Source organism: Palaemon carinicauda, chromosome 2, assembly GCF_036898095.1.
Source record: "Palaemon carinicauda isolate YSFRI2023 chromosome 2, ASM3689809v2, whole genome shotgun sequence".
Lineage (NCBI taxonomy): Eukaryota > Metazoa > Arthropoda > Malacostraca > Decapoda > Palaemonidae > Palaemon > Palaemon carinicauda.
The window spans coordinates 66,389,776-66,400,774 of record NC_090726.1 but is presented as its reverse complement, the minus strand read 5'-3'; the positions used below and the strand labels follow the sequence as shown (position 1 = coordinate 66,400,774).

General features: G+C 42.4%; 1 protein-coding gene across 3 annotated transcripts in view; it reads right to left on the bottom strand.

Moving 5' to 3' along the window:
* Nucleotides 1-8,285: 8,285 nt before the first annotated feature.
* LOC137618189 (uncharacterized) overlaps nt 8,286-10,999 on the bottom strand; it is a 122,521-nt gene continuing 119,807 nt past the window's right edge. For all 3 annotated transcript variants that reach the window (XR_011039751.1, XM_068348265.1, XM_068348279.1), the window contains exon 3: nt 8,286-8,428. Coding sequence is in view for 1 of the 3 variants with exons in the window: in XM_068348279.1 (XP_068204380.1) it covers nt 8,333-8,428 (96 nt within the window). In the remaining 2 variants the exon portion in view is untranslated. The remainder of the gene's footprint in view (nt 8,429-10,999) is intronic.

Below are 10,999 nucleotides of genomic sequence, written 5' to 3'. Positions count from 1 at the left end.
TCACCATAGGAAAGAATTAATTTATTAACTTCACTTTCAACTATTAACGAATTGCCGAAACTCAACTACTTAACAATTATTTCTACTTTAAAATTATTTTTCAATAAAAATCACAACTAGTGGAAAATAATTTTCATACTTAAATGTTTTTAATTAGTGGCAACGATTAACACTGATCAATTCAGAATGTATAACGCATATAAAATTTCCAATCTCCTCATATGATTCATGTCAAAAGAGTACGGTGTCAACGGTTTTCTAAATTGCCAATACCAACCTAGTCATAACAACCCGACGCAACGAACATTTTCTCACGACGCGCAATATTGGTAAAAACATCTATCAAACATATTCACGTATCAACACCAATATCAATGTTAAATATATACGTTATCAATCAGTATCAATCATCACCCGCAATAATCCTGGTCACGGCACCATTATATATTTACTCAAAAGAATCCAAAATAGTAAACATATAGAATCTTCAATAAATATGGAAACCTAAACTTACCCTAATTTGGTTTACATATTACCAGGTTCTTTAACAGATATTCAAGGATTCTTTTCTGTTCCTATCATTCAATAAATCGAGAAATTGCGTTGTGTTTGAATTATTATTTGACCAGGAATAAAAATATTCATATTTATTACTAACCTTAACTATTCATTGTAAAATTTCCTATCCGGCAACCCGAAGTATAGTCTTATTTTACAAATGTTCGTCATTAACGATATCTAACGCGCATGCATGCTCTTCAATATCACTAACATAACAAAACACTTATAAAACCTTGACTTAGCTTTAATCCATGATGGCTAGAACTCTCTTGGTGGTGTGTTAATTCTCCCCCTCCCTTTGAGATACCGCAGGGTAACGAAGACCCTATTCGTAACACTGGTAAGTCGGTACTAACTAGTTCTGCGCTACATTACTCAAAGACGACTGAGGATCTACGCAGGTGCGACCCGCATTCGTCAAAACAAACTTCAACAACTCGTTAACGATTGCTTAGAGTCAAACAACTATTTAATATATTTTACCTTTAAAAAACTTTGACAAAAAGAAATATATTATTACAAATAATTCAATACAACAATTATAACTTTCTACGCATCTCACATTGCATAATGTTCATAATATTTCCCTTACAAAATAAAAGATAAATGACTGTTTACTGGTCTTTATAAATACACTATCGTGATTTCATCGTAAGTCACGATAGTCAGTGTTAAGTTATACTTATCTATCCTTACAGGTTAGAATTCTTCCATTGGGTTTCCTGAATAGGAAAACTCCAAGTTTTAATTTTGGGGGAGGTCACAGCAATTGGCTGGACAGGAAACACAAGTATGTGTCTTTCCTAATTCTTTTCTAGCTTGTCTATCCTAAGCTATATGCAATAAATATGCAAAAAATATTAATAATAATATTTATATAGTTTATCAGGTGAGATGAACTACTACATACTCATTTATTTTTCCTCTCTTTACAGGAGGACCATCCCAAGTGCCTGAGAGTCTTTTGCAACGTGAGAAGCAAGGACTTCTGTGGCCATGTAGAGTGCACGGCTCATTCTCTCTGCTCCATCTCCAAGGGACCTCTGTAGTACTGGGACCCCCAGGACTGCAATGTTTGCAAGGCCTTGGTTACTGAGGCTTTTGACAACCCCAAGACAGAGGAGTCAAGGGATGCAGCACGGAGTAAGCTGCGCAGATGGGTTCATGGCTTTCAGAAGAATGCCACGGGGCCTTACCTTCCGAGTGAACGGATGCGTGCCTGTCTGTTCCCTAAGGCGACTGTGGATGCCGTTATACACCAGCATCGACCTGAGATCCCTTGCGTTCAGATTTCCGTAGATACGGACGTCTCTGACGAGATGAAGGACATCCACCTAGAGAAGAGGATGTGTCGGAAGTGTCTGAGGACACCGAGAAAGACCTTCTACCCTGGCTCCCGAGACTGAAGAGGATGCCGTCGAATCGGAGTCGTTTCATCGGTTCCGGCCCCAGAACCAGTACCCTCTACGTCTTCTGCTCCTCCATCGGATGACATGGGTAAAGCCTTGGCCAATCTCATGACTATGATGGAGAGTCTTCGTAAGCAGAACGAAGAAAGGGACGCTGAATTGAGGAGAAGGATGGACCATCTCGCCGCGTCCCGTGGGTCTCAAAAGAGACTCAACGTGAAAGATCTTTCTCCTTGCTCTGATGTGTACCCTTGGAGGCATGCAGAATACATGACGATTACCAATGGGAAGATTTTCATTTCAGAAAAGCTGGGGGGGGCTGTCCTCTTAGAGGATGTTGACTTTTGGCCCAGCTTTAAGTCTTACCCAGACTGCTTCGTCCGCCTGAAGGCGGAACCTGTGTCCAAGGAGGAGACAGAACCAAGAGAGGTCATAGTTCTTGACCATGGAAAAGCTCAGGCTCTGTTGGCAAGTAGCCTGAAGGACAAGGGCTTCAATAATTCAAAAGTGCCAGCCCTTAGCAAGAAACACCCTTCTTTTCTTGCTCCAGCTAAATTAGCCTTTCCCTTTACAGAAAAAGGATTTAAGGCAGTCATGAAAGCAGTGGACGCAGGGAAACCATGCCCTACACTCGAGGAGTGTAGACCCCTATCCCTAGCTCTGCCTACGGACGAGAAGGGCTGGAAGGAAATCCATCTTACCTTCTCAGTTTGGAAGTTTGGAAGTTGGAGGCGGATATTGCTGGACGCCAGTTCAGCGAAAACCTCTCTAAGCTGTCTGACTTTCTCTTGCGTAGAGAGCAAGAGACAAAGTAGAGACTTGCCGCATCCCTGTCCCTCCAGATTAGCTTGGAGGCAATGGCAAGCGACACCAGATCCCCAGACATGAACATGGTCGTGGCCAAATCACATTTGGCTACGCTGGTCAAAGACCTATATGGCTTCGTGAAGGCCAGACGTGCATGTAGGGAGTTCGTGTTTGCTTCGGCTGCAGTGAAACATGAACCTAGGAAGCTGATAGCTTCCAATATCTGGGGAAAAGACCTCTTCCTGAGTGAAGTGGCCAAAGAAGTAGTGGACAAGGCTGCCACGGAGAATAGAAATCTTCTCCAAAAGTGAGGCATGTCAGCGAAGAGGAAGTATCCCCGGATGAAGGTCCCCAACCAAAGAGGAAGACAAAGAGACCTAGGTTGCCCTCTCGCCCTGTCAGAAAACAGTAACAACAACTTCCCGCAGTTCCCATGACTGCGGTGCCCCAGATGGTGGCACAACCCCAGCCAACCTACCAGATGGTGCCTCAGCAGCTGGTTGCCCAGTCACCAGCTTTTACTCCTGCATATGAGAGGCAGACCACTACCTCTCGCCCTAAAGGTAAAGGGTCAAAAAGGGGCTCCTCTAGATACCCTCCAAGAGGAAGAGGGGGTAAGGGAGGACGCGGTCAAGGAGGCAAGTCCTCCGGACAGTCGAAGCAATGAGAAGCTTCCGGTAGGAAGAAGACTCCAAAAATTTCAGGATCGCTGGACCTTCGATCCTTGGGCCCACAGCCTAATCAAGAACAGACTAGGTTGGAGCTGGAGGACAGCTCCACCGTCATTTCCTCAATTCTTCCAACACTCCATCCCCGTCCTGGAAGAATACACCCGAGAACTCTTGAGCAAACGGGTGATAAGGAGGGCAAAGTCCATCAAATTCCAAGGAAGACTGTTTTGTGTTCCCAAGAAAGATTCAGACAAACTCAAGAGTCATTCTGGACTTATCGCCACTCAACAAATTCATAGAAAACAGCAAGTTCAGGATGTTGACCCTTCAACACATAAGGACCCTGCTGCCAAAAAGGGCGTACACAGTCTCGATAGACATGGCAGATGCCTATTGGCATATTCCAATCAACCGCCCACTCTCCTCCTACCTAGGATTCAGGCTACAGAAGAAGAAATACGTCTTCAGAGCCATGCCCTTCGGACTAAATATAGCCCCAAGGATTTATACAAAGCTTGCAGATGCAGTCGTTCAACAACTATGCCTAGAAGGTGTCCATGTAGTAGCCTACCTGGATGACTGGCTGGAGTGGGCAGCATCCGAGACAGAGTGCATGCAAACATCCAAGATAGTGATCCAGTTCCTGGAACATCCGTGATTCAAGATCAACGTCAAGAAGTCTCGATTATCTCCAGCTCAGGAGTTTCAATGGCTAGGAATACATTGGAACTTAAAGTCACACCGTCTCTCCATTCCCCCAGGGAAGAGGAGAGAGATAGTGGGATCTGTCAAGAGACTACTGAAATCCGACAGGATATCAAGACGCCAACAGGAGAGAGTACTGGGTTCTCTTCACTTTGCATCAGTGACAGACCCGGTGCTAAGAGCACAGCTAAAAGATGCGTCAAGAGTCTGGAGAAGATACGCATCAAACGCTCGAAGAGATCTAAGAAGACCGATACCGTCTCGACTACGATCAATTCTCTAGCCATGGTCGAAGGCCAAGAACCTGAAGAGGTCCGTGCCCTTGCAACCACCTCTACCTTCAGTCATCATCCATATGGACGCATCAAAGGAAGGATGGGGAGGTCACTCTCACCAACGGAAAGTCCAAGGGACTTGGTCCTCTCTATTCAAGACCTTCCACATCAACGTTTTGGAAGCCATGGCAGTCTTTCTCACGCTGAAGAAACTGTCCCCTCGCCATTCAGTCCACATAAGACTGATTCTGGACAGCGAGGTGATAGTGAGATGTTTGAATCATCAAGGTTCGAGATCACCCCAAATCAACCAAGTGATGTTGGCCATCTTCCGCCTAGCGGAAAAGAAGAGATGGCATTTATCAGCAGTTCACTTTCAAGGGTTCCGCAATGTGACAGCGGACGCTCTATCCAGGCTCACGCCGATAGAGTCAGAATGGTCCCTAAACGCAGGATCATTCTCCTTCATCTTACGCCAAGTCCCAGAACTGCAGATCGACCTCTTCGTGACGAGCGACAACAAGAAACTACCTCGTTATGTGGCCCCATACGAGGACCCTCTAGCGGAAGCGGTGGACGCCATATCCTTCAACTGGAAAAGATGGAACTGGATTTACCTGTTCCCTCCAACCAACCTCCTATTGAAGGTCCTCAATAAGCTGAGATCCTTTCAGGGAACGGCAGCTCTAGTGGCTCCCAAGTGGCCAAAGAGCAATTGGTTCCCTCTAGTATTGGAATAGAAGCAGAGGCTGGTCCCTCTGCCGGACCCAGTACTGACTCAACAAGTACAGAAGTCGACTGCCTTTGCTTCATTACAGAAAACCCAAAACCTTCATCTCATGATTTTCTCTCCTTAGCAGTAAAGGAAAGGTTTGGGATCTCGAGAGACAGTATAGACTTCTTAGAAGAACATAAGTCTAAGTCTACTAGAAGACAATATGAGTCATCTTAAAAGAAGTGGGTTGCTTTCGTCAAGGCAAAAGGACCAAAAGAAATCTCAACAGATTTCTGTTTATCCTTCTTTATCTACCTTCATAAACAAGGTTTAGCAGCCAATATGATAACAACGTGTAAATCAGCCTTGACTAGACCTCTGTTATATGCCTTCCAAGTAGATTTATCCAATGAAATCTTTAACAAGATCCCTAAGGCTTGTGCTAGACTTAGGCCTGCAGCACCTCCGAAGCCCATTTCATGCTCTCTGAAAGACTTAACCCAGAAAGTTATATTCTTGTTTGCTCTAGCCTCGCGGGCCAGAGTTAGTGAAATAGTGGCCCTTTCTAGAGATGAGGGCCATATTCAGTTCACAGAAGCGGGAGAACTGAATCTCTTTCCTGACCCAACATTTCTCGCTAAGAATGAGCTATCTACCAAAAGGTGGGGTCCCTGGAGAATCTGCCCTCTGAAGGAAGATGTCTCGCTGTGTCCAGTGGAGTGTCTAAAGGTCTATCTTCGTAGAACTTCAGACTTCAGGGGAGGACAGCTCTTTAAAGGAGAAACCTCGGGGTCAAACCTATCCCTAAAACAACTAAGGGCGAAGATCACCTATTTCATTCGCAAAGCGGATCCTGACAGTACACCCGCAGGTCATGATCCAAGGAAAATTGCTTCGTCATTGAATTTTTTCCAATACATGGACTTTGAGTGTCTTCGCTCATATACTGGATGGAAGTCATCCAGAGTGTTTTTTAAACACTATGCGAAGCAAGTGCAAGAGTTGAAACGCTTTGTGGTGGCGGCAGGTAGTGTCCTAAAACCTGTCGTCTAGCGCTGCGAGGAACAGTGAATTGATTGGGACTGTCAAAGTATGGGTGAAGGTGTTGACACTTCACAGTGCAATACTTTAAGATAAGTGTCACCAAGGTGGCACTATGGACTGTTCTAGTTATTAAGGTGAAGAAACATAGAGACAACACTTGTGACGTGTGTTCTTACACAGTGTGAAGAGACAATCATTATCACAGAAATACATATTAGAAAATTTAATACATTTTCAGTTTTTGTGGCCCTAACATTTTTTTTCCTTTCAGGTGAAATAAACATTTTCTGGTCTTGATTGTAAAACATGTTTCTTATGGCATTTATTAACATGTTATGTATATTGATTTTGTTGGTTATTTATTACCAATAAATACTTGATGGGTATTAGCATCTTATTTCGCCCCAAATTTGATTTCAATAAAGATATGCTAGAGTATTATTTTCCTTTAATAATCTGCATATGTATATATGAACAAGATATATAGTTAATACCTTTGTTCTTATATGAGTACAACCTTAACCTGGCTATGCATACAGGGAGACCTGTATGCTTTTGATGCTATGTTTGCTCATATGGTATATGCAAACCTTTGTTCTTACACGAGTACAAGCTTTACCTGGCTACGCATACAGCAAGACCTGTATGCTCTGGATGCTATGTTGGCTCATATGGTATATGCAAACCTTTGTTCTTATACGAGTACAAACTTTACCTGGCTATGTATACAGCGAGACCTGTATGCTCTTTATGCTATGTTTGTTCATATGGTATATGCAAACCTCGAGACTCTTTCCTAAGTCTAGTATGACTCTTCCCTACAGGGGGCAGGAAGCACTAACATGGTTTATGATTAGTAGTAATGATGTATAACGGTAACGCCATATGTCTATATGGTCTGGATGACCAAGGAAAAATTGTCAAGGAAAAATTGTCCTGAGGTTAAGGCACATTTGGAAAATCCACAGATACAGTACTTTCTAAATAATTCTCTGGTAACCTTCCATCAGGACGACATGGCCTGAGCCCAAAAAACGGATTTTGAGCGAAGCGAAAAATCTATTTTTGGGTGAGATAGCCATGTCGTCCTGATGGACCCGCCCTCCTTTTCTATAGAAAAGGCCTTGGCAGGATCCTTCCCGAAACTACTATATCTGTAGCACCTTGCTAAACGCTACAAGGAATAAACATGGCGGCGACGTACAGCGCCATCTGGATACTCAAAGTAGTAACGGAGCAAGGGTAACCTTGATATCGACTCCCCTTCAAAATTTGCCACTTTCCCCCTCGAAGCGAAAACGCTATTCGGGGTGAAGATTGCTATGTGTCATATCAAGATATACGTCCCCTGATATATGCGATATCCTTAGGAGAAATTTTAAGGATATTTGCGCCAGGAGTTAGAATTCTGGAGACCTAAAGGTAAATTCTCTGGGAATATCACTGTAGTCAAATATACCCTAGGAAGCTACTTATAGGAACCTTCCATCAGGACGACGTGGCTATCTCACCCAAAAATAGATTCTGTTAACTAAAACATATACAGTAGCTCAATGTTAGTTTTTTAGTTTGTGCTCAATATGATCAATAACTTTGCTTCTGTAGGGAATGAAATCACATAAAATGGTACAGAAATCTAATCTGTAACTTTTTCAGACTGTGGGTAATGCAGTTATAATTATAGGTGTGGATAAATCGCAACTTGTCTTGACATGGATCGCCAATAAGTTCTCATAGCTGCTTTGATTACGAAGCACAGATAAAAATGTAGGTTCTTACATCCTACGTTCTTTTGTGCTTCATAATTAAAAAAGCTATGAGAACTTACAATATCTATCGGGTAGCGATTTATCAAACCCATAGATAATTCTGGAGACAAGAAGACATAGTTTGCTCAAGCACAAACTCCAGGAGAGTATGAAGAATTAATATGCAGAGTAGAGAATGAAGAAATCTACATTGTGTACTGTATACAACTAAAATATAAAAAGCTTTTCTTAAAACTGCTCTTTAAATGAAATCAAATTATACATTTCCATTTATATTGTTCTCGTATTCATTCATACTGTTTTTGTAAAGAAGTTTTAATAATAAAAAATTAACTCAGATGTTTTATTTTCTTGGTCCTGTTCTTTTTCTATGATCTTATCTGCTCCAGTTTTTTTTTCTTAATCTCATCTGCTTCAGTTGATATCTGGCATTATGCATCCTATAAAGTGTCTTGCAGCTAAAGAACTGTATCTGGAATATAGTTTTATTTTAGTATCTTGATAATTTTATATTAGTATCTGGCAAAATAGTGCCAATTTCTCTCAACTAATTTCATTGATAGATTGAAAAGGTTGGACCACAAAATTAGCATTTACCTTAGCTTTTAAGTTTTAAATACCTTAACTAGGTTGGAAAATCTCAAACTTAAAAATAATTAAAATATGATATTCTTATAATAAAATAAATTTTTTAACATACTTACCCACTGCTTTATATATAATAGCTTTATTCTTCTGACCGGCAGAAAATTCAAAACTCGCGACGATCGCACAGATATGCCAGGTATACACTAGCGCCAGCACGGAGCTAGGCCAAACTATCCCTCCTAGTATCAGATTTTCCATGCCCATAGGTCTCTAGAGAGGAAGAAGGGGGGGATTTCTGGGTTGACCTGTGGCTGCCAGTGAAAAGAGTGAAAAGAGTCCTTCTTATATATCTTTTCTGATAAAACCTTCCAATTATACCAGAGAAAGATAAAAGCATGGAATGCTGAGGTTACAACCCTCGCGCGAGCACCTTTTGGGTGTCGTGTATAAAGCAAAGGCACGTGAAATCCACTATTCACAGGTTGTCTTTCATTTAGTTAATTCCTTCGTCAAAGGGATGGGCCGATACAAAGGCCCTAGCCAACCACCAGCGCCACACCACCCACGCCACGACGCGAGCGCCATCTGAACAACATCCTTCTTTTTGGACTGGTTAGTTTGGAATTGTTTTGTGGTGCTCTTGACCTTTTTTATCATTCGTGGATTTATTTCGTCATGTCCGAAGCTCCATCTTCACACATTCCAATGTTAAGTACCATAGTTTGTTTTGACAGCTTTTTATAGTACCGGGCTTTTGTTTTATATCCAGTATAGTTTGTTTTATTATTCCCGTCTGGCCCTTCACGGCGGCCATTGTTTGTTCACTTGTTTGGGAATTCTTCTTTGTCTGCCCGTTTAGTACTCTGTCACTTAGGTTCTTGGTTAAGTCCCTGGCCTTATGCCTTTAGAACCGTTATTATTTTTGTGTTATTATGCTTATGGTACTTTTTGCTAGCAAGTCCAGCCTACGAACGAGATAGCGATCTAGCTTTGTTATTGTTTAGTACCCGCCCCTCTGGGGCGTTCGTCACTCGACTGTGCTATTTATTTTAAGTTTTAGCAGATGCTATTCTTCGTTCGTAGTCTTATCTTGATGTACATTTTTATTTTATACGTTTATAATAGTGTTGTGTGATTATTAGTCCTGATATTGTGTCCAAGAGAGCGAGAGCTGGGGGTTCCCGTTTTCTGTTCGCAGTCACGAGTTACCCCTTTCTCTCGTTTTCTTTCTTAGCTCCGGTGGGTGAGCGGATTTCCCGTTTCCCGTTTTGTGCGTTCAACGGGTTCTCCCTCCCTCACCTCTCCCCCTCCGGGTGTATGATAACTTACGAGTTATTTATTTTGGTTACTTTTCAATTGTTAGCGTTATTTTAGGTCCGTGTTTCGTCCTCTCCCCGTTACGGCTCGGGAGTAGTTATGAACGTTTTCCACTCCGCCTTGAGTTCTACTCCGCCATGAGGGATTCTCAATGACTTTCGTTCTATTGTTATATTTATATATTGTTTACTACATGGGACGGGCTTCATATTGTTTAGATACGACCCTCCGGTGGCCCTTACTGCGGTCTCAGGCCACGGCCATATCCACAATAGCCATTGTTATTACAATTGTGTTTTTATTCACAATAATTATTCAGGACCTTTCTTCTCCCTCCGGCCTCACCGGAGATCGTAATACGCTTTGCTATGATCTAAGCCTTAGCCTTTAGCTGCGGCTTGGCTTTTATATCTTTCACAATTGAATTATTAGCCACAATTGAATTATTCAGGGCATCTCATTATCCTCCGGCGTCACCGGAGGTCGCCCATACACTTCACACTTATATTTGTCTTGCCTTTAGCTAAGGCTGCATTATTCAGGACATCTCATTACTCTCCGGCTTCACTGGAGGTCGCCCATACACTTCACACTTATATTTGCCTTGCCTTTAGCTAAGGCTGGTGTTTATATTTATTTTAAGGGCATGTCACTGCTTCCCCGACCCTCGGAGGTTGGCAGATTGCTTTAAGTTATTTATCCTTCTGTCATTAACAGACATTAGGTAAATTACAAATATACAAACAATTGAATATTAAAGTGCCAACCATGGTATGGGGCAGTATCATCTTAAAAGTAATATTCTGTTATTAGTTAAATGCAATATTGGAGCTTAGGGAATTCAGTGAGTGCCGGAACTCTAGAATAATAGGGTTTTTTATCCCCTTATCAGAGTTTCAAGAAACACCAGACTCATGTCTCCTTTCTTTTACAGAAGGTCCGTTGTACTGCCGAAGGATGCCCTGCCTCGTTCAACGACCCCGTTGGGCATGACCTCTGTCGGTCTCATGCGCACTGCTCCATCCCCTTTATCCAGGAACCGGGCCAGGCCCAATACATGGTCTGGTTCCCGGATTTGTGCTCGCTCTGTTACGAGCTGTCGTCAATTCTTCTGAACGATGATGTAAGTGGGTTTTCC